The 24,633-nt window shown below is 41.3% G+C and overlaps 1 protein-coding gene across 1 annotated transcript in view; it reads left to right on the top strand.

Moving 5' to 3' along the window:
• The window catches only part of MAP7 (microtubule associated protein 7), a 110,620-nt gene that overhangs the window by 44,518 nt on the left and 41,469 nt on the right, over window positions 1–24,633 (top strand). The window contains exons 2-3 of the mRNA XM_018556932.1: window positions 17,278–17,361; window positions 22,086–22,163. Of these exons, the coding sequence (XP_018412434.1) occupies window positions 17,278–17,361; window positions 22,086–22,163 (162 nt within the window). The remainder of the gene's footprint in view (window positions 1–17,277; window positions 17,362–22,085; window positions 22,164–24,633) is intronic.

Below are 24,633 nucleotides of genomic sequence, written 5' to 3'. Positions count from 1 at the left end.
ATTGGGTACTGGATAGAAAGGCAGACAGCGGAGAAATCTGTTCACAGACCGCAGTACAGGCTACTGAGGACACAGGTAGGAGTCTAAGCAATCTGGAGTTGACAGAGGAGTGAGGCTGCATAGGACAGGCAGTCACACAGGAGGAAGACACTCACAGGTAAGCACAGGTGAAAGCACACTGTAGGAGATGAAAACTGTCCACTAGCTGGGCATGCAGGATCTCATTGGGAGCACAAGGGAATCACAGCACACACAGGGAACAAAGGAGGTAAGTAGCAATTTGCAGGGATCCAGAGCAAACGAAACACAGGGGGGTCCGGCCAAGTGTAACAACACGTTGCTCGAATGGCGACCGACAAGCGAGCAGATCATTTAACACTGAGGTTCAGAGCAGATTGGTAGGAAGCCAAGCACCTTGGACAGGAAGCAAAACCCGGTTCCGGATCATAGCACAGCGAATTGCGACATGCATTAGAACATTCAATTGGAGTAAAAGTAGAGATGCTGCAGATGTTGAGGGGTCAGCAGCTCTAGTTGCAGGCGAAGTGGTTGTTTGCTGCCGCACCATCTCCCTTCTTACAGCAAGCGCCTCTGTCTGCACTTTTGCATGTACACGGTTTGGTCATAGTTACATAGTAATTGAGGTTGAATGAAGACGTAAGTCCATCAATTCTGGTGTTAAAAATGTCAATCTTCTAAATCTTGGGTCCAAGGCAGAGGCAAGAATTACAGTGGTTGGGGCCTGTTCAAAAAGGGTCCCCTTCCATCTGGTTTGAAGCTGATCTGGTGCAGTGGCTTCGAAGATCTTCAGCGAAAGAAGCACCCTCATTGGACCGCAGTACAGCCCCTTCACTTGTGCAGGCACGAAAGACAGAGTAATATTGGCCACTCATGAATATGGTAACGCACTCAAATGGCTTGAGAGTAGCGGAGAGTTCTTCAAGAATACTCTACTGGTCTGGTTTTAGGTCCAGATAGTGATTGCCCCTTTGAGTAACTGATGTATTAGACAACGTTGCTGTTATCTGCCACCTTTGTTCAATGAGTCTCTCCACCATTTAGTAAGTACTATTGCAACTTGTGCTTGCAGCTTGAAGCTCGTGCTCAGATGTGCCCATTTGCTTTTGCTTCTCCAACTTGCTGCCAGCTAGTTCACTTTTTTTTAACATGTTCAACTAGTCCTCTTGCAGCACTAACCGCTCTCTCAATTCCTGAATTCCTTAATGCAGCACTGATCACCAGCTGCAAGCTGTGGCCAGTGCAGTGGATACTGGTCCAAACATGCTTGTCTTCCAGAATGTTCGCAGGAGCCACAATATTTGCACCATTGTCATGCACGATGGAAATTATTTTATGAGCTGGAATTACAAATTTTGCACTGTCCTCCTCCAACCATTCTGCAATGTTGCTGTATGCCTGTCTACCAGAGGCATGATAGTGGGGCAAATAGAAATCATCTTCCAATCATCCGCTATGTAGTGGTATGTAATGCCAAGGTAAGCCTTGGTCTCTGTACTTCGGTCGTAAGTCTCGGCGGTCCACATGTCCACAGTAAATGCAATTCCACTTTCATTAGCACTGATGGCATCCTTTTATATTTTGAAGTGCCTCCTGGTACTTCCTCTCCACTTGTATGGTAAAATGAGCTCTTGAGGGAAGTATATATCCAGGGTTTAGTACACTGACCATGTTTTTGAATCCGTGATCTTCAACCATGGACAGTGGCCACATGTCGGTGACTAGCATTTTCAGAATAGAATCTGTTATAACTGCTGCTTGTTGCGGAGTGCACAGGGGACTTCACTGCACAAACCCTGTCATGGTGCGCTGTTTCTTTCTGAAATGAAAAATAATATTAGTAAGCAGAAAAAACTACTTCTGTGTAACTTGATGTATCATTTGGTTTAACTTACTGTCCAGATGTTTCGCCTTCCTCTGAAGCCCTCATGTTTCCTTTTCATGTGCTCATGCATCACTGTGGTGCTTCCGTGCCACATAAGCTCTGTTTTGCAAATTTTGCAGGTGACAACCTTCTTTGCAGCATTTGCCATAAAATGTAGGGCTGTGCAAATTAACGATTAATTTCTCGATTAATTGTTAATCTTTTTGATTAAAATTTTTTTGATCGATTAAAATTTTTTTGATCGATTTTTTTTTTTTTTTTAAACTCTGCACGAGCGCCAGCCAAGGCATTGGCCTATACACACACATACAGCACAGCAATTAAGTCATACAATGAACTAGGATCACACTAATCCAGCACGTTATTATTCTGAGTTGCCCCACGTGAGATTAATAACGTGCTGGATTAGTGTGATCCTAGTTAATTTTATTACTTCATTGCTGTGCTTTATGTGTATAGGCCAATGTAGTTGGATCTGTATGTGCATTATAATTAATCGAAATTAATCAATGAATCGATTAAAAAAAATTTCGATTAATCGAACACAAAAATGTTAATCATTACCAGCCCTAGTAAAATGTTCTCATGCCTTAGAAGATTTGGGACGCACACACTTTTTCTCACAGTCATCTTGTCAGCACTCTCTGCCATTTAAATAATGCTGTATTTTGCAGCTAGAAGTAAAAACAAAATGTGCGGTGTGCAATTTAGTGAAATGTAAACCCAGGCTCCCCACTCTGCTCAGTGTTCACCATAGTTCCTGGGCCCCAGCTAGTGTGCCCCCCAGTTCCCTGGCATCTCAGCTAAATGGTGGGCAGTATGAGGCTACACTCCTCAACTCTTTCCCCTGGGATGGCCCAGGGTGTAAAGAACACGTGTGCGTGCTTGGGGCGAGTTCAGGAATGGTGTGAGCGTGTCTGCCGGTGGCCCACCTTGATGTCAGATGATCAGTGAGTGCTGGGCGAGGCGGGGGTGGTGTGTGGAGTTGCAAGCAGGCCAACTAATTGACTGTCCACCTAATCGATACTGAAAATCATTGACAAAGACTTTCATTATTGATTATTATCAGCTTAGTCTATTAGTTGCTTCAGTGCTAGTTGGCAGTGGCAGTTATCAGATTTTAATCCTTGCAGATTTATTCAAAGGGTGAAGTGAATTGTGTATTTTTCATATTTTAGCTGTTTCTTAAAGCTAAAGTTCAGGAAAATGACTTAATACATGGTTATAGTACATATTTAGTAGATGTCTTCACTGCCAAATAATTTGTATTCCTGCCCATCCAGTCCTGATATTTACACAGCTCTACCACATATCACAGCTAGCCTGGTGACCTGCCTTTTCTTTCATGCAGTGAAGCAACACAGCTTGGGGTCCTTCCTATCCCCAACCTCTTAGTGGATTGTGAAAGATCCCCATTAGACTGATGAGGTCATTTCTCTGAATCTCCTCCTGTCACCATGATCCTTGCAAGCAGCTATGGGCATGTAGGACACCGCAGTGGCTGAATGCAATAGATATCCAGGTGTATAATCAATTGGTTGTATATAAAAAAAATATCTCCCTCTCCCCAACCAACTAATCAATGATGAGAATAGTTGCCAACTATTCTCATAAACGATTTAGTCGATTAGCTGTTGCAGTCCTAGTTAGAGTAACTAAGGCTTAGACCATCTCTTGGGTTTTTATCACTGTGTGTGTTCCCACTGGAGACATTTCCTTTTACCTGTTGTACTCGAGAAGCAACAAAAAGTGATGGGAGATCCTCTTTTTGCAGTTGTCACCAGAACTGGTGTTCTCGTTGGGAGATTTTGCCTCTCTTCCGTTCTTGAAGGTAAAATTCCACTTCACCTGTTTCCTCTCTTTAGAAATTGAGGAAATAGGTCCCCCCAAAATTTGCAAATTTACCAACACACTTTTTTTTGTAATTTAGTCTATTTTGATTGGAATGTTGGCGTTGCCAGTTATATCACCCCACAGGATTTATTTTACTTGCCTCCTAAAATACTGGGACTAGTCTTACTACATGTCTAAGAAATACTTATTTTACCACTCCTTCTTCATTCCAGCTTGTGGTTTTGAACCCCATGTGCAAGAACTTTTAGCATGCTAATCTAAAACTTCTGGACCACAGGATATGTATTCCTCATTGGCTTTATACACTGAGTGGCCTGATTATTATGACCACCTGACGTTTGTAGGCAAATTAGCTATAATTTTGCGCTGAAGTTGCTAGAGGGCCAGACCATTATAAATAGGGAAGCAGGTTGTTTACCACGACAGTAGAAGTGATTTGTTTCTAAAGATATGGGCAAACAACGCGATTTAACAGCCTTTGAACATGGGATGATTGTTGATGCTCGGAGCCATGGAGCGAGTATTAGCAAAACAGCAGAACTTGTTAAATGTTCAAGAGCAGCTGTTGTTAAAGTGTTTAAAGACTGGACAGTCAGCCAAAAATCTTGGTCTGAACGTGCGAATTGTGGCCGTCAGCTACTAGTCAATGTTAGGGCAGAACAGAGAGTGGCAAGACTGGTACAGGGCAACAGAGCAGTGTCAGATTCCTCGCATCACCTTTCAACATCTCGTGGAGTCATGAGGTGGCCCAGAAGTCATCTCATGGAGTTATCTCGTGGCCCAACAAAGTACTGATGGGGTGATCATAATAATCTGGCCACTCAGTGTGTAGCTTTTTGCCTTGGATTGTGCATTTAGTATGTTTCTCTGTACTGGCATTTATATGTATCCTTCCCTGTGGAGGCATCGCTCTTGGGTCCCATTTATATTCCATGTTTCCTTGTATCTGCAGACTGTTTAACATTCATCAAGGCTCACATGGCTGAGCCTGTTATACTCTGGGAGATGAAATTCTCTTGCGGTGATGTGTACTCAGTGTTGCGAGATGAATGCCCCAAGCTCATTTTCAAGTGTTCCAGGATTTATATGCAGTGGATTTGCAAAGTGGTGAATTCACAGTTAGAAACTGCAATATATTTGAAACCAGCAAGACAACTTGCTCAAATACAGCTGCATTAATAAAAAATAAAGAAAGAATGTGCATTGTGCAAAGTCACATTTCAACTTTTAGTTGAAATGTGAAAAGTTGTTTGTATCTTAGTTTTTTTTTTTTCTATAGATATACATTATTTATGCGGCTGGGCATCCATAGAAATAATGTTTTTTTAGAACACATTAAACCAGAAAGATCAATTATATACCTTTTTAAGAAAATACAAAGATTTTACCGTAATCTGCCCAATATAGCTCTGTTGCAAAAGTAAACCAAAATGTTGGCTGCTTACATGTCCCTAAGAACAACAACAAGGTGAGGAGATATCTACCTGTATTCAAAGGTGCATGGTTGATGCACCATGACCCAAACCTGATGGCTACAGTAGCACATAGGAGTCTCTAGCTGGCCATTCACCTATAGATTTTCTATAGATTTTTTTCTATCAGCCTATGGTCAGATGGAAAATGTGCAACAGATTCCTCCATCTATTCCCTGCTGGCTCTCAAAATACCTGAACGATGCCTGCATCCAGTCATATTGTTCAGGTATTTTGACAGCCAGTGAGGCCGACTAGCAAGATACTGAAACTTGGTGCAGTGGGAGATTCCTCCATCCACACAGTTTAGCGTAGATGGAGGAATCTGTTGCACTTTTTCCATCTGACCATAGGCTGATAGAAAGAAAATCTATAGGTGTATGGCCAGCTTTAGAGCTTTCCCATAGTGTAAAGAGAATTATGAAGGCTGCTATTGATAAACTCTTCTTTTGAGAGTACTTCCCTGGCTTTAAGCTGATGCAGATGCTTTTGCTTCAGTGCTGTCTAAGTCACTGACCTGGAATAGGTGTAGAAGTAAGGAACTGCTACACTTTTCTGGCATTAATTTACAGCGCGTTTTTTTTTAGGTGTGGATCTCAAAAGCACTAAAGTCGGACACAACCTGTTATCTAGCATTTGTAGAAGGAGGCTGATAATAGCAGCCCCCATACTTCTCTCATGACAGAGTTACTCTATTTGGAGAAGTTACCATCTAGCCCAGTTTGCAAGGATATATTCCAACAATCTAAATAATCTCCCTCTGTGATGACAGGCACCTCTTGATCACATTCAGGAGCATTGATGTCAATATCTAGTTGTTTTCATCCATCCTCTGTATAGTTTCAAACAAGGTTCTCACAAAAGGAGTGTACTTTCAACCAAATTCAGTAATTAGCAAAATAATAGGTACATTTTTTTTAGGTAACAGAGTAGCTCTTCAACCAAAGAAACTAGGGATGCACCGATATATCAGCCGCCAAAACATATTGGCCGAGGATGGCACTTTTGCCTAATGCCAAAAGTGCCATTTTCCTGTCGATTCATTGGGGAGGAGAGAGAGTGACAGCCGGCCGAGCGCTGCGGGAATAGAGCGCTGTATGCCGGTGTCTCTCCTCCCACACCTATCGGCCGCCTATCACAGTGCGGCAGAGCGGTGTGGGGGGCGGATACAGCGCTGTCACAGGAGGCTGGGCTCTCCTCTCGCAGAGCTCACTCAGCCTCCTGTGACAGTGTGTGTCAGAGAGGAGAGCAGGCTACATACACTCTGCGATCGCTGAGTGTTTGTAGATAATTGAGGATATGGTAGATAATTGGTATGGTATGGTTAATATTTCATCAATTATGAATAATTGGGAGTGATCTATATCCACTCCTGTTCATTCATAATTGTGGTTATAGTAAACAAACAATGTTCTCATGTTATCAATGAACAGGAACACTCATATAGGATTCCTGTTCATTGATAACAGGGGATACAGAAAAAGAGATTGAGGACTCTGTGTTCTCAATCTCTTTTTCTATTTTAAAAGGGAAATATCAGGGGTCTGTTTAGACCCCTAATATTTCCCCAAAGCCCCTAAAAGTAAAGTAAAAAATAAAAATATTTACTAAAAAATTAATAAATAAATAAAAATAAATATTTAAAAATGTAAAAGTTTATAAAAAAGAAATAAAAATAAAATATTAAAAAAATTAAAAAAAATTAAAATAAAAACATTTTCGGTTTCGGCCTGACAATTTTTTCTATTTCGAATTCATTTCGGTTTTTAAATTTCTATTTCAGTGCACCTCTAAAAGAAACCAATGCAGAGCATTTCTCTAAACTTTTGATATCCTCAAAAAAAGTCCTTTTTTTCTGGTCCAGTTATATTTTCCTGTGCTGCAGATCTGAAAATGGGTTGCAGATACCGCCTCTCGGCAGTAGACAACAGAAACGGTCTTTCTTATATTTAATATATATTTCAGTGGTTTATTCTCGTTTGACTAGATATAATAGTCTCTAATTAATGGCATGTGACATGGTCACACCTACCCATAATAATCATTGCACCATTTACACATGCTTAGTTAAATATTGTTTTTCTCATTAGGATTGTAATTTAGTAAATTCAGTCTGTATTGTCAGAAAATCTTTTAAATCCTGTGAAACAATGAAGGCCATTTAGTCTCATTTACCATCATTGTTCTACAGAACTTCCAACATAGGCCTTTAAAACATCCCGTTTTAAATCTGATAATCTACCTAGTAACCTCACCGGACCCCATCAGCAAAGGACTAATATTTCAATCATCATGTGAAGTATGGGAAAGAGTTGGTGAGGGGGTTAGAACCACTACCAGGATTTACTGCCGTCTATGTACCTCTTAGGGAGATTCACTCTCTCTAATTGTCCTACGTCACTGGGAATCAAAGTGAAGGTACATTGAAATTTCTTTATTATTCGTTAAAAGAGAACTATGGGGTTACCTTTTGATAGTTCTCTTTAGGGTCACGGGAGGACATATACTAACTTTCTCCGTGACCCAAAGCTCAGTATATGGCGGGCTATATTGTTGTTCCAAAAGTTCTGTACGCAATCTATCAAGTTTGTCATAGCCTCTCTCCACCATGCAGACTTTCTAGACTAGGTGGACATCAAGTATGGTACTTGCATGTTCCCATCTTTAGAGTGCATCAGCATTATCCCCATTTTTGCAGTTTGTACCTCTACCTTTTGGCCTATGTTCTGCACTCTGACTGTTTAGGAGGTTCTGGGCCTTTTGCTTGCTTTACTACGCATCAGCAACTGTTTCCCAGAATTGCAAGACTGCATTTCAGAAAAACTAAATCCTGTGTTTACCAGCCCTGCATACCTTTAAATGAAGAGTGGAAAGTGAGCACCACTTTGATCCTGAGAAATCGCACCATGAAGTCTACTGGGAAACATACACTTCTGGGAGTGTCAAGCTCTCTCTGGTTCTTCCTGCTAACCGCCATATCAATACTGTATCATTTAATGGGTGGAGGTCAGCAGTAGGAATCTGTAAGGCTAGGTTCACACATAGGCGATTTATCCGCGAGATATTGCACAAAACAGAGATTTGCATTCAAGTCTATGGAAGCTGTTCATGCAATCTGGCACGCAAAAAGGTGCAGGAGCTATTTTAGGGTGGTTACAGCGCGGTTTGGGTCCCATAGGCTCCTCTATGCATTCAAAAACTACGCAGTTTTCAAAGCAAAATGGCGACAACCGCGCGGTTTTCAAAGAAAAATGGCGACAACCGTGCGAAAACAGCTCAATCGTCTAGGTGTGAACCTAGCCTAAGAGCTGCAGGGGACCCAGAAGATCAACATTTCTGGAATTGCCAGTTTCCCAGTAGACAGCATTTTGGTTCCAAAAAGAAGACATGGTCACAATATCTTCATAAACTCATACACCCTTATATATTTGATTTACTATGTGCAGGACTAAAACATGTTTTTCAAGGTTTATTTTGTTGGGTAAGTATGTAATAATATTGAATGAATATTTCATAGTAATTTACTTTTTACAGATACTAGGCGGGCTCTTTCACATGTTTACCAAGTTAACTTTAACTACTTAAGCTCAGTAGCCCAGTAAATTCTGGGTAAATAGGTGGATAAATGACCAGAGGATTAATTTATCCTCTCTCCCTTTCACCTCTTTCTGTTCTGTACAGCTCCGAACAGACTTTCAGAGAGAGAGTCTGAAGGCAAACAACTATTTCCGTGCTTTCTCTGATACCTTTCTAATGGGTAAACACATATTTCTTTGTTGTAAAAAAACACATTTATTTAAATTATAAAAAAAAATAAGTTTTAAAAATGTATACCTTTAAAAAAAATTAATTTGACAAGAAATGATTATAGTTTACCTAGCAGTTTAATAATTTCTATTAGTTAATCAGTGGATACATTTTAGACACAGCATTCCGTCAGATCTAACTATAAGGATGAAAGTAAAAAAAGAGGGATTTGGGGTTCAAAAAAGGGCTGAGCCTAGAAACTTGAGGTTTGACATCTACTAGTTCTGAAGTTTTTTATGCTCAATATTAGGGATGTCCCGATACCACTTTTTCAAGACCAAGTACAATACCCAATACCTTTTCTTAATTGGACATGTCACATTTTCTCTAAAACATTACAAACTAATGATTTTAGGGCAATTTCTCACCAGAGCCATGTACAGATCTCACCAGGGCTGCATGTGGGTCTCTCCAGGGCTCTGCGGGCAGGTGCTGGGCTGAACGAGAGGCTGCTGGCCTGAATGAGTGGGTGGTGAGCTGAGCGGGCGCAGACAAGTAACAGAACACCGGCTCCGGGGCTGTATGTGCGGTGTGGGGCTGTCTTGAGCTGTGCCGGTGCCGGAAGGAGGAGATGCGAGACCGAGCACTGTCAAACACAGCTACTGCCAGGTTCTCAGCAGCCCTTTAGAATCACGGCATTTTCACAAGTACGAGTACTCATGAAAACGCCCTGTATCGGTACCGATACTAGTATCGGTATTGATACTACGGTAGTATCGGTATCGGGACATCCCTACTCAATATAAGGATCCATTTTACAACATCAGCATACTGACTTGTATAAGTAGCCAGATATCTGATCGCTCATATCTTAATTAAAGCAAATAAATTTTATTATTATCTTGCATTTCCATGAGTATTATCACTATCTATGTAGCACAATGTATACAAAATAATACTCCCTGTGGGAGTCTATATAACATAAGATCAGTATATTAATGTTATTAGAACTATGGATTTAATGGAGTGAATTAGTGACATGGTTTGGCTTTGTCTACTGCATCTTCTAAGTGCACTTAGGTTTATTGAAAGAATACTGGCAGCTTCTGGACTTCCATTAACTTAGTACTGCTGCTGGAATTTTGAATGAAATAATTTGGGTATCCTAAATATACTAATTGGATCTGACAGGGCTTTATCATCACTTGTGTATGTAACAGGCAATTCTGAAATTACAGCAGCCTCAAGCAGAACTCTATACAACCTGATTATATGTTTCCTTCATATATACATGTGCTTAGCCTGGTACCTGGTATCCTGGGATTAGAAAGTAACTGTCATTTATATACAATCAGGGCCGCTTTATCCAATGGCCGAAGTGGGCAATTGCCCAGGGCCCACTGGCACAACTAGGACCCACAACTTGTGCCACAACTTGAGAAGTTTTCCTTAGTTCCTCGTGACCAAGCACAGCTTTTCATTTGCGGCTTCAAGGAACTTTGCCTGCCTGAGGAGGAAGCACCGATACCGGCGCTTTAAATTTTTAAACGGAAGCGGCTGCCTAAAATACCGCACTTGCTAGGGACCTTGGCAGCCTTCCTGTGAACCATGCAGCGCCTGTTTACAGCACCGCTTACAGTCCATGTACCCATTGCACTCCTGACCGCACGTCCAACAAAGTATGCTGGGTGCTCAGTAGTCGACGGATGGCCACCGTCAAAGTAATGGTGAAAAGAAATAGAGACCGGCACTCCAATATTAAATCGATTACGTCTATTTATTGACTTACATCAAAAGCAAAATAACACACTTAGTGCGATGTTTCGGGGACACACAGGAACCCCTTCATTGCCTGATGAAGGGGTTCCTGTGTGTCCACGAAATGTCGCACTAAGTGTGTTATATTGCTTTTGATGTAAGTCAATAAATAGACTTAATCGATTTACTATTGGAGTACCGGTGTCTATTTCTTTTCTGTTTACAGCACCGGCCGCACATCTCCTCCTCTTTCCTGGGGGACCCCACCGCCCACACCCATCTGTAAGACCCCGCACAGTCCACCTGAGACCCTGCACAGCTCTCCTGACAGGAGACATTAGGCCCTCACCCCAGAGCAGCACAGAGTATGTGGCTTCATATTATTCTGCATTGCTGTATAATGTATTGCTGGGATTTGTAGTCCTCTATAGCTAGTGCTATTATTCTGCATTGCTATATAGTGCACTTCTGAGATTTGTAGTCCCTCTACAGCTTGGAGTCAGTAGCAGAACTACGTAATAGCTTAGATAAATATCAGCGTTGATTCGTTTGCTGTCATAATGCTATTGAGCCGCAAATCCTCTTTTCCCCAGATAAAAAAAGCGGGGTCATGTTCGTGTACCAAACATGTCAAGTTTTTAAAATTGCACACACCCGCGAAATCGCAAATAACTACCATACCCAAAATTCACCATAGGCAACACTTTAAAAGCTTTTACGTTTCATCAGTTTAGTGTTATCAGTGATTGATGGCCCTGGAATTATTGCTCTCACTGCGACCGTAGCGATATGTAACGTGTGGCGTAATTGGCACAATTCTCATTTTCGCAGGTATGCGCACCCGACGCATGTTTGCAGGCTTGTATGTATGGTTGGGGAGTTTTTAAAAAAAATAGTTTTTTGTTTTTTTAATTCTTTTTTATGTGTAACTTACATTTTTTTTTTTTAAACTTAAATTTTTTTTTCATATTTTTTTCCCCACTTAACTTTATTGCTACCACATAGGGGGCTAAGAAAAAACCGTATGTGATAGCAAAGAGGATGTGACAGGTCCTCTTTATGCAGACATCAGGGGTCTCCAAGACCTCTGTCATCTAGGGAACCCCCTGAAGAAGCTGATGAAACTGGAGAGTGACACAAGAATGTGGAAGTGATGTAATATACATCACTTCCGCATTCTGACAGCGGAGACGGGACCGGAGGGAGGTCGTGTACCGATCTCCCTCTGATCCCCTGTCACAGAGGCACTATGCTGGTCCCGGGCTCGCACCGAGCACAGCGGAGCCCGGGACCAGCGTGACAGTGGAAGGGGCGGGGACACGCGGATTGGCACCCCATACAAGTGATACGCCGACTCTATAGCTGGTGGATCGCTTGTATGTTGTTTTTTTTTTACAACGGCCGGTGGGGAGGTGGTTTAAATGTTTTTTTAAAAGGTTGGGAAAAAAATATAGATATGCATTTATAGATAATGTATGTATATGTATTTATATATAATATATATATAATATATATAATGTGTGTGTGTATATATAATATATATATATATATATAAAATATGTCTGTGTTATCTATAAGTAGCATTATTTTATACAATAAATCTACAGTCAAGCAAGGGAACTATGCCAATTTGTTATTTTGGAATTGTTGCAAAAAATGTAAGACTTGCAGAATAAGTATTTTTTATTACCATGATTCAGAGTTTCACTATGACATGCCTATAGGAGTGATTGGACACTGTCAAACAAAAGAAAGCCGTTAGCCAGGCAGGTCTAGCCACTTCCACCATGTTTCAGTTTTTTACTAGTGTCCTAAGAGGATGGACATTGCTTTCTCTTTAGGGAAAAGTTAGACCATCTTTACTAGACATGTTTTACCTTTTATCAAGATTGTTTTTTGTTTTTTTCTTCAATCAAGATTCAGACTCTATAGTCCAGTGGGTGTCCAACTCTCTACATTTGCATGAGAGACCAAGGCAGTCCAATTTGCCCAATTTTTTTCGCAGCCAGCATTCTAGCTGTGCTGAGAAGAAGCCGCAATCTCTGGATGAAATTATGCACTTGACAACTAAGACCAGGTTATCACTGTTTTGGTGACTCAGGAGTCCATCTATGGAGTCTGGAAAATCCTTCCGTTATCTTGGAAGATTTTCATGGCAAATGCCAGCCTAACAAGCTGGGAAAAAGTCCTGGACGCCCTATTGGTGCGGGGGACTTGGAAGCTCATCTCCTGATCAACATTCTGGAGCTCTGAGCGATTGGGTTGTTCCCACAATGCTGGGCCTCACAACTGCAGGGTCATATCATCTGGATTCAGTCGGACAGTGCCACAGCAGCAACATTCGTCAACCATCTGGGAGGAACCAGAAATCTTGCTGCATTAAAACAAGAAGCAAAAGGCCTGTCTTGGGCAGAACTTCACGTTCCAGCCTTGTGTGCTGTTTACATTCTGGGAGGGGACAATTGGAAAGCAGACTACCTCAGTTGGCAATGACTGGACCCCAGTGCCTGTTTTTCAGGTGGGGGGTGTGACACCGGATGTAGACCTCCAGGTTCAATCACAAACTGGACAGGCAGTGGATGCTTCAGTGACCACTAAACTGCTTCTGGCAATTGTAGTACTGATAACTTATCAGACTCTTGAAAGACTCTCCATGTGTTCTTCCAAATCGACCAGATCTTCTGTCCCAAAGACCAAATTACCACCCTGCTTCACAGTTGCTGGCTTTGATGATGTGACTGTTGAAGCCCAGTTCCTAAGAGATGGGGGTCTTTTTTTAATTGTAATTCTTATACTCCTGAAAGCTAGAACATCTACACCTTGCAATGTCTACCTTTGTGCACGGAAGGCATACTTAGCTTGGTGTAAGGCAAGAAACTATTATCCCACAAAATACTCAGCGGGAAGGATCCTGACCTTTTTAATTTGGCCCTCAGTACCATCAAGGGTCAAATTTCTACCATTACTATCCTGTTCCAAAGACCCCTGGCCTCTCATGGTTAAAACATTCTTACAGGGTGTCTTTTCATGTAGCCTTACCTGTACAACCACCAGTAACTCCATTGGATCTAAATTTTGGTTCTTTCGGCTCTCCAGCCCTTTAAAACTTCAAGGAGTATTCCCTTTTCCATTCATGTTCACAAGGTCTTCCTTGTTGCCATATTGTTTGCCAGATGCTTGTCTGAACTAGTTATTTTGTCGTGTAAAGAACCTTTTCTGATCTTTAGACATGGACAGCTGCAGAGTAGTTTTGAGGCCTAAGGTGATTTCTGCCCTTTACCTTAACCATGACTTGATACTTCTGTCCCTTTTGTCCAGCGCCTATATATCCCAAAGATATATCCCTTCACTGTTTGGGGTGTTGCAGGCTGTTTTTGGCTGTCTTGCAGCCACTGCTTCCATTTGAAAGACTGACTTTTTTTTGTGTCATACCTAATGAGCCCCGTAAAGGAGAACCAGCTCCATGCTCCACCATTAGGCAAATCATCAGTTAATCCATAGCTTCAAATAATATGAAACTCTCAAACTTTTTTTCAATAATGAATCAAGATCAACATTGTCCATATACGTTTTTGCTCAAACACCTCCAGGCATCATGTTTCTGAACTGCTGGCTCCAACTCTCTCAGCTCGGCTTCCCTGAACTTCCTGTCCAGTACAAGATCACAAGGACCACAGTCTTCAGCAGCTGTCCATCTACTGGCTTGGAGAAGGAGGCAGGAAAGGGGAGCATGAGGTAGAGGAGTGGCTTGCTTTGCTGTGTGCAGACACACAACTTACTAGCATACACTGCGGTGGCTCCATAGGACCCTGCAAGGGAAAGGAGCTACCTTAAAACAGGATAGCAGGGACAGTACTCAGGAGATCAGCTGATTCTAAAAGTTTTAAACATAACTGAGCAGCATCCATTGTTAGTGACTTAATCCGCATTTGGGCAATCTTTGCAATTCTAGATCTGCATGGAGTGAATATCACTCCTGGATGCAGAAAGCTATTGTCTATTATATCTTTGGTAGGGAAGAAAACGATTTTGCATCAATGGATATATTCTGAACCACATTCTCTAGCCTTTTTTTTGAATAAGCTAGCTTTTTTTTAGTTTGTATTTCAAAATTATTGAGCGGAGACAATGCTTAGTAAGGTTACTCGTCCTCAAAAGTTTTTTGATGTATGGAAATCATTTATTGACTTTTTATCAACTATGGACTCTCCCTTTGTCAAATATGTCTGTTGAATTATTCAACAGCAACAATTGTGTTTGTTTCTACATTCTGTGTTTTGGACGTTGTTGTCCCCTCTGAAACCTTTAATTATTTTGCCTGTCATTGGTTTTCAGTAACTTGTGGTTTTCAACACAATTTGTAACAATTAAGAAATGTTCTCAGCATGTTACTGTGTACAAAAACGTATTGAGAAAAAAAATGCTTAGAGAAGAACTGGTTCATCAACTTAGTGTAATAAATATACCACAGTAAAAAAAAAAAAGCCTATAATAATATGCAGTGTCACTGATTAGTGCAAAACCAGGAAATGGATTAAACCAATAGCCTGGTTAGTTGAGGGAAGACCTGATATACAGACTGTATTTGCTTTCTAAATCCAGTTCAGTCACATGAACATCCTCTGAATGGCTTCATGATTAATAGCTACAGAATTTCTGTATTGAATGCAGGCAAGTACTGCCCTCTAGTGTCAGAAACCAACCCAGGGGAACGCTTAACTCAAAATAAAGATTTTCTTTTTTGTTTCACTTTTAGTTGAGCCTGCACTTACTAGCTGAAAGTAACCCAAGGGGATACCCTAAATCAAAATTAAATAAAGCTTTCTTTGTTTCATTCTCCATTTCATTCTCCATTTTCGTTCTTTATCTTTATTCTTTCTTATACCCATTGTATCAGAGATCCAACTGTGACATGAGGAAATAAATAACATACTTTGTAGGTAGTCTGGGTACATTTGCATCCTTAACAAACCAAGTAACCTCTGTGGTATACATACAATAGTTTTTTTTTACATATTCCACATATCGAATGTACAAGTTATATCTACCATACAATGTAAATGACTAATTTTGGAACGTCTGACAGTTTGACATTTACAATTAAATATCTATGTACATAAGCAAGTTATTGTCACTGTTTTGTTACTGTTATTGACATTATTATAAGCCTAGGAAATTGTCAAGGCCACATCAAACGTTACTTTAAGGTGAGCACTGCAGTAATTCACAGAAAGTTGCTTACCATTAAAGGAGAACTATGGGGTAAGTGCTTTTCCCCATAGTTCTCCTAAGGGTCACGGGAGGACATAAACTAGAGTCCTCCCATCACCCAAAGCTCAGTATATCGCGAGTATAGTGAGACCGCCGCAGCCGGGACGGATCCCGACATTACTGTCGAGATCCACCCAGTTGTGTGATTGACAGCTGGCTCTGCCTATCTAGAGGCAGAGCCAGCTGTTTCTGTCCCCTCCCCCGTCCGTTCCACCAGTCAACGCTGGAGGATCAGACTGGGGAGGGGAATCCCTGCGGGGAGCCGTGAGTGACAGTCACGGCTCTCTGCAGGGACATGATCGAGAAGTGAATGAGCGGTGGTATGTGTTCGCTCACTTCCCGATCTATTGAGCTGACGTGTGACAGTTTCATTGTTACACGTCGGCTCGAACTATGAGGTTGAGTGAAAAATCACTCACCTCATAGTTCTCCATTTAAAGGTGCAGTTAACATAGTTTAGCTTATATAAAAGGAAGTGTTGAACCTAGAAGAGGACAAAAACATAAGTACATGAGCAGTTGCTCATTTATAACCTAAAATCCGTTCAGGCTACAAGATGTGACAGTAGTAGGGAATAATAGATGTACCAACTCAATGGCCATTTTTAGCTACAAATAAAAGTATTAATTTGGTAAAAATATTGTTATGGCATTCTAATGATGCCCCATTGGTATTTTGTGGCCTAATGGGTGCCAACTGTATGCCACAGTGGAAAGCAACTAATTTTATATCTTCGATCATTTAATTTTGATGATCTGTTGCCCACTGTAGCTTCATTTTCGAGTTCTCATCTGACGGGTCTAGGGTTTGGCCTTGTCTTCTGCCACTGCTGTCCATTATCTTCTAGGTATGACATGTTGTGAATTTACAGATGCCCTTCTGCAAACAGCTGTTAAAAGTGTGTTTTTTCGAGCAGTTGTGGCTATCCCTTCAGCTTGAACACAAATGGGCAAGCCATATTCAAATGTTTGGTTGGACAACTAAACCTCTTGATCGTGTATACTATGTTATGTACAGTATTAGGGTGCACCTATCTAATTTGATGTTTGAATTAACAAACAGTTGTACCTAATAAAGTAACCAGTGAGTGTGTTTTTGCACACACACCTTACCAATTGTGATACAGATGTGTCCACGTTATTGATGAAGACATTTTGATGCTTGTAGTTTGAAATAGTTTTCATACTTATATGTCCTCTGTATGCTGTCGAGTGTTGCTTACTTTACTTTTTAATGTCCTTTTCATACTTATATGTCCTCTGTATTTTTCAGATCCCGACAGTCCTCATGGTAAAAACCAAGAAAAGAAGGCAGACTTTAGTCGTCCTAGAAAAGACCATGCTTTATCAAAATCGGGTAAATAAAAACATTTTTGCATGTTGTGTTGTACACTAGTGTTTCTAAATGCACTAGACACCTTTTCCTCCTTTACTGCGGTAAGCATAATTCAGTTAGGGAAAACCTGAGGTTCTATAATGAGTTGCTATTTGCATGTTTGCTTAAAGCAACCCTATATAGAAAAGTAGTCTTGAGTGCACAGTATTGTTATAATGAATTCTGCAAAAAAACAAGGAGAACGGGGTCTTATTGAAGTTTATATCAGTCCAAGGAAAAATAAAAAGCTAAGTGTTGAAGCTGCTAATGGCCAAAGACAATCTGTAACTGTGACAACAAAAGGAGCAGAGAGGGTGCACAGACCTTGCATATTAAGAGACTGATTTTTTTTATAATAGCCCGCGATATACTGAGCTTTGGGTCACGGGAGGAGGTTAGTATATGTCGTCTTGTGACCCTGAAGAGAACTATGGGATAAAACACTTACCCCATAGTTCTCTTTTAAGGCAATACTGAAAGCCCGATATCCCTGCTACCCTTGTGAGTGCAATATTGCTTTTTATTATAATAAATGTCTTTTTTTTTTAACACACAAGAACTGTGCAATCTCTCTGCTCTTTGTGTTATCTCAGCCAAAATCTTTTTAGTTTTGAACTAAGTTTTACATCCTGAGTCAGTTTTCTTTAATTCCATTTTTGCCCCTATTGAGGAGATTTGTTTTTCTTTGCGGTCACCAGAACAGGGGGACACGGCAATAAAAGTGATTTTGTTTTTTCTCTATTAAAAGGAGAAAGATTAAAACATACCGTATTTGTAGTTTTTTATTACTGTCTGTATCCTCTATGCTCACTCCAAAAAGAAGTGAAAGTAAATCTCCTCAGTGGGCATCCAAACAGCAGTAAAAATTCAACAGGGGTTCTTCTATAGAATGCAGAAGCTGTAAGCATACGTCTATGCCTTCTCCTCCAGAACTTGTATCTGTTATCGATGCAGCTATAGGGGCTTCTGAGCATTCTGTTGTGGATGCGCCATCAGATGAGAAGTCTCGTAAATCTGTTCTGGATTAATTTGTTCTTGTGGTGCCAAAATCAGCTGATCTTGCTCCCAATTTTAAAGATACCTTATTGGTTCTTATTGATGCAGTGCAAGCCAGCTTAAGACTGGAACAACCCATGCCTGATTCTAGTCCTATTCTTCACCTGGGATCCCTGAGAGGCCTCAAAATATTTTTGGTTCACTCCTTACTTGAAATTGTTCTGTATGGAGTCTGGACAAATCCTGAGTCCTCACCTCGAAAACATTTTACTGAGCAATATCTGTTTGAGGAGACTTTTGATGAGAAATGGGCTGTCCCCACTGTGAATCAGGCTATATCCCACTTTAATAAAACACTGACCGTACCTTTTGAAGATGCACCAGTGTTTAAGGATCCCGTTAATAAATGCCTGGAAACCCTTTCCAAATTACTGTTTTCGCTAACCTGCCATCCTCATGATGTCTATTTGTAAAACCTTAGAGGAATGGATTAGGCCAGGGGTGTGAAACTCAATTTTATTGTGGGCTGCATCAGCATTATGGTTCTCCTCAAAGGGTCGGTTGTATCTGTAAGACTATATAAATGTATCTACTCTGTATCATATTAAATAATTGCCTCTGCATTCGATTATTACTGTTTTAATAATAACGTAATAACTAGCTCTGAATGTGCAAGTCTAGGAAAAATAATGGCAATTAGTCTAATACTGCAGACACTCAGGTGGCTGTGCAGACTCTCGGGTGGGCCGTGCGGTTTCTATGGTGAGCTGTGCGGACTCTCAGGTGGCTGTATTAGGAGGGATGTGCGGTCTTACCAGTGGTCCCGGTCTGTTTGGGTGGTATGGATCCACAGGAAGGAGGAGAAGGTTGTCAAGAATGGATGTCCTCACTTTGAAAAGTGGAAAGACGTTTGTTACCCTTTTGCGGAACCTGCCATTCTTCTAAAGGAAGAAAGGTTTCAGGGTTTTTTACTGTGCCAAAACCAAAATCTGGCATGTTTTTCTGTGAGCACACAACAGTTGTAGCCCTTCTATTTGGCCCGTTTTCCGCACCCTGAGTGTTCACAAAGCTATTAGCACCAGTTCTAGCCTTACCATGCTCCCAGAGCATTCATATTGTGGGATACCTTAACAATCTCCCATTGTGGGATTCTGCATGAGAGTCCTGAGCTTTGGTAGCCTCCATTATGGAAGTTGCATTTGCTCAGTTTAACTCCAAACCCCTACAACATAACATTTTGACGTTTGGGCAAATCAATTCAGTCTCTAGACAAACCGACTTGCCTGATACCAAAGATCAGGTTATCTCTGGAGGCAATCTTTCTCCCTGCTGTCTTAGAAGATCCTAACAATGGATGCCAGCCTGAAGGGCTTGTCTATTCAGAGGACTTGGTTGCCAGAGGAATCTTGTCTCCCGGTCATTGTACTGGAACTCTGGGAGATTTCGCTACAATGCTGGACACCCCTGACTAGAAAGTCATCCCAGCAGCATTCAGTCAAGCAAAATGCCACGCAGTGGCGTACGTGAACCATTGGGTCAAGACCAGAAGCATTGCTGCAGCAAAAGAAGAAAGGATTCTAGCCCAGGCAGCACTTTACATTCCAGCCTTGTCCTCCATTCACGTGTCGAACTGGGAGAATGGTCCCTACTTTCGGAATACTTTCAGGTTCTGTGTCCCAAGTGGAGAACCCTGGATGTGGACTTACTGGCATCCATGTTTATTAGGAAACTGAACAGGCGCTGTGATCTGATGACTCTTCTGGCAGACACTCTGTGCTCTCTTTCAGTCAGCCAAAACTCCTATCCCAACGTCCACTTTACATCCTGCTTCACAGTCACTGGGTTTAATGGCATGGCTGTTGACGGCCCGGTATTGAAAGATAGGGGGTCTCTCTGATTTGTTAAGTCCCACGTTGCTAAAAGCTAGTTAGTCTACCTCCAACAAAGTCTCCCATCGCACATGGAAAGCTTATTTTGCTTGGTGTGCGTGGAAAGAAGATTCTACCCCAGAAAGTACTCAGTTGGAAGAATTCTGACCTCTCTGTAATAAGGCCTGGATTAGCATTTGGCCTTTTACGATCAAGGGACCAATCACGCCCCTTGCTATCTTATCTCAGTGACAAGGGGGTATTGTAGCTTCACATATACAACCACCTGTGACTCCAGGGACTTGAATCTGGTTTTCTCAGTCTTTTAAAAACCACCCTTTGAACCTATCAGGAATATTTCCTTGCACAGTCTCACTCACAAGGTCACTTCTGCAAAGTGTGTGTTTTGAGCTTGCAGCTTATCCTGTACGAAAGGACAATGTGAAATTAAAACCTGGAGCCTCAAGGTGGTTTCAACCTTTCAACTCAACCAGCACATTGTTCTTCCATCTATCTGTCCGTTTCCCATACTATTTCTTTTCACTGGATGTAGTTTAAGCCGCATGGGTTTACCTCTCAGCCACATGTATTTTTTTTTTGTTATTCCTGATGGTACCCATAAAGGGAAACTAGCTTCTTACGCCATCATCTCTTGGTAACTCCACCTTTTTTCTGTCAAAGTTCACTCTATTCGGTCTGTGAGTTCTTCATGAAGCTTTTAGAATCAGGCAATTTTTTCCCAGATTTGCAGGGCTGCCACCTGTTCTTCTGTTCATACGTTCCCTAAGTTTTACCTGGTAGATGTTCAGACCTCATCTAATGCCAGTTTTGGGCATAAGGTCCTTCAGGCATCTCTTTGAGCTGCAGTCTGTTCCCATTTCTATTATTTTTTAAATATATCTAATTTATTATTTTTAATGTGTGCCTGTTAGTATTTCGTTACTGTCACCCACTGCTCAGTTTGGCTGCTTTTAGATACCCAAATAAATAAATCGTGTGTCTCTTAATGAAGAACTCCAGGGAAAATGTTTGTTAACACTTGCAGTGGGGCTGGCATACACTGCAAGGGTTAACTGCTCGTTTGTGTCTAGGTGCTAAAAAAAAAGTTTTATACTCACTCGAACTGCCGAGCTGACTCCCTGCGTCTCCGGTTTGAATGATCAAGTAAGTATAAACTAGACAACATTGAGCAGTAAACCCTTGCGGGGGCAGTAGCGGCCCTAACTGCAAGGGTTCATAAACTTTTTCCCTGGAGTTCTTTAATGATTGAGAAAGAAAACAGGATTATTTATGGGAAATATGCCCCACCCCTGTGTGTTTTGTTATCTACTCCTCTTTCTGCTTTTCTACAAAACATAAGCATGCTCAGAGTGGGAATGTTATACCTGGCTGTCCAACTGCTTGTTTGTTTCCCAGTGTCTAATTCCTCCTGTAGGAGACGGTATAATCCAATGGTCTCACAATAACTGTATCTTGTGTCCCTTAATGAACTCAAGTAAATGGATTTTACAGTAAGTACAAATATCCTGTTACCTCCTATTGGAAATAAAAAAATATTTCCCATCTATATACGTTCAGCAGGTCAACACTGTACCCTTTCTTAAGGAAAAATAAAATAAGGAAATATGTATCTTCAATTGGCTGAGTACCACTAGAGGCCTTCAGTCTCACAAAGGGGTGTTAGGCATGAATTACTATATAAAATACTATATGCACAGAGATGTTTATTTTTCCAAGTGCAGAGGCCAGCAGCTAAAATCAATGCACTCTAGCTGCAGGTTCTATTCAATATAGCTTAACAAGAGTTAGCTGACAGATATTTGCATTTCATGCTTTTTCCAGAACCTCATCTTGTCTTGAAGGTTGATGAGAGACAAAGACTTGCCCGGGAGCGTCGAGAGGAACAGGAGAAACTCATGGGTATGTTATCCTTGCATGAATTTCTTCTGATTTTATTATTTTGAAATAATATAGAACAGGCTCAATAGTGAAATTGTGACCTATTTTATTGTGGTTTAGACTTTTTTTAAAGCATTATGAAATTATCAAAATATGTTAGTCAGCGGTGAAATATACTGTAATGATGCAGCAGGGTGATTGAAGTTAAACTTAAAGTTGAACTCCTGGCAAACTGCTAAATACACCAATCATATACATATATGGGGGCTGTTTTACTTGCCCAACAATTTGTATTTATGTCCATCCAGTTCTGAGATATACACAGCTTTTCCATGCTTGACCTTGCCTGGCAGGGAGTACATCTGAATTTGCTCAGCTGCAATTTAGTGACTCATACAAGTCTCCTTCCCACCTCTTCAACCCAACCCTGTGACTGGACAGTGAAAGGAAAAACAGCAGACTGGTGAGTTTACCTCTTAGTCACTCTGTTCTTTCCTCCCATCCACATGCTCCCTACATTGCAGCACAACTAATTTGGCTGCTTGTCAATTTCCTCAGTTTTGGCTCTCCTGCACGGAGACTGCAAGAGGCTAACACTGTTTTTAAAATTCAGGTACTTCCCTGCTTACAATTAAAGTAATACATTTAAAGATACACAAATCAATGCAGCATTGTATTCATTAGTATATTTCCTATCTGCCTTGAGATCATCTCTAAAGTGTACCTAAAGCCAGGAACAATATGATATATTTCTGCTTACCAGTCCTTAGATGAGGTGGCTGCATTAGGCTCATTTCTCTTACTGTATCTATGGAGAAGCATCATTGTCGCCCCAGGACAGGGGGTATTTTAGAACTACAGAACTCCTCCACCTCTCTTCTCAATGTGGTTGGGACTGTAGTCCACAAAGGTGAACTGGGCCTGGGTAAGAGATCTCACTGTCCTGCAATGTTAACAGTGCAGAGTGCACAGGAATCAGGACAGCACAGGATTTTTGGTAAGATCAGCAGGTTTTTATTCATTGAAGATATAACAAAATGTTTTCAAATCAGACCAAAAAGGAGCAAATAGCAGAAGTTCATTGATGGCGTTTGCATATACTTTAAATATTTGCTGATAAGCCTAGAACAGAATTTAAAGTTTTAGCCTTGTGTGATGACTGGAAGTCATGGTGACAATGCCTGGTGCCTGTTTACTTAGAAGCCATTGTCGTTCTGACCTTGAAGAGGAACTGTACCCATATCATCAAAAAACCAAAGGCACCTTTAGAAATGTTTAGTGTTGACAGTTTACAAACAGATACTTGCAGGCTTTTTATTTTTTGCATACCTTTTCTTTCCCAGTCTTCTCACAGTGGCCATGTTAACTAAGGGCAGGTTACTTCCTGGAACTCTGGCACATGTGACTAGGACCTGTGACCATGCACTATCATCTCAGGGGAGGAAAATGCCTTTCCCTGAGATTTCCTGAGATTACAGATGAGATTTCCCAGCAATACTCTGCTGATTTAACCTTCCCAGGATGCAATTCATGGGCACATTACTTCATTAGTGCCAAAGTGGACCAGGAAGCAGAAAAAAAAATGTAGGTAAAATAAAAAATATGTTTGTTTAGCTAATGATTGTAAGATGATTTTAAATCAGCATGCAGAGCTATATGCTGATGTGATTTTCTTTTTTTTTGTGTCAAAGGCCCACTTTAAGCATACCAAAGAAGGTTCACAGCTGTAGCCATAACAGTTGCAAATTCCAGTCTTGGTAAAAATTGTTCAATTTCAGAACATTATTCTTTATGTGTAGACTGTATGCTTTTAAATGTTTTTGCAAGCAGTAGATATATGCAGAAACATTTAAAAACATTAAAATGTTACCAAGTAGGTAAAAACTTGCGCATGTCTTCACCGCTCGCTCCCGGCTGTAGAACTCAGCTTCTCGAGCGGCCGTGCAGGAGGATGTGTGCGGGCACATGTGCAGTCCATATGACCAGAGGGGAGAGGAGGAGAGCTACAGTGAAAGTGAATGCACACAGTCGGGAGCGTGCACATCGGACAGACTGCACAGGACAGGAAGAAACAGCAGTCTGCGCTGGATCAGAGACCGGCACCAGCGCTGGATCAGAGACCGGCACCAGCGCTGGATCAGAGACCGGCACCAGCGCTGGATCAGAGACCGGCACCAGCGCTGGATCAGAGACCGGCACCAGCGCTGGATCAGAGACCGGCACCAGCGCTGGATCAGAGACCGGCACCAGCGCTGGATCAGAGACCGGCACCAGCGCTGGATCAGAGACCGGCACCAGCGCTGGATCAGAGACCGGCACCAGCGCTGGATCAGAGACCGGCACCAGCGCTGGACTAGAACAGAACTAGTTTTTGGAATCACTAGTTAGTACTGACATTCATGCAGGAATAGATACAGGAAAATCTAGCTTAATAAAGTTCATTAAGTGAAGTGTTCTTTAGTGTTTTACATTTTTTATAGATATGGTGTAC

This window comes from Nanorana parkeri, unplaced genomic scaffold (genome assembly GCF_000935625.1).
Source record: "Nanorana parkeri isolate BGI_ZX_2015 unplaced genomic scaffold, ASM93562v1 scaffold259, whole genome shotgun sequence".
Classification (NCBI taxonomy): Eukaryota; Metazoa; Chordata; class Amphibia; order Anura; family Dicroglossidae; genus Nanorana; species Nanorana parkeri.
Note: the sequence above shows the minus strand (reverse complement) of the source record. Positions and strands in the feature narration are given on the sequence as shown.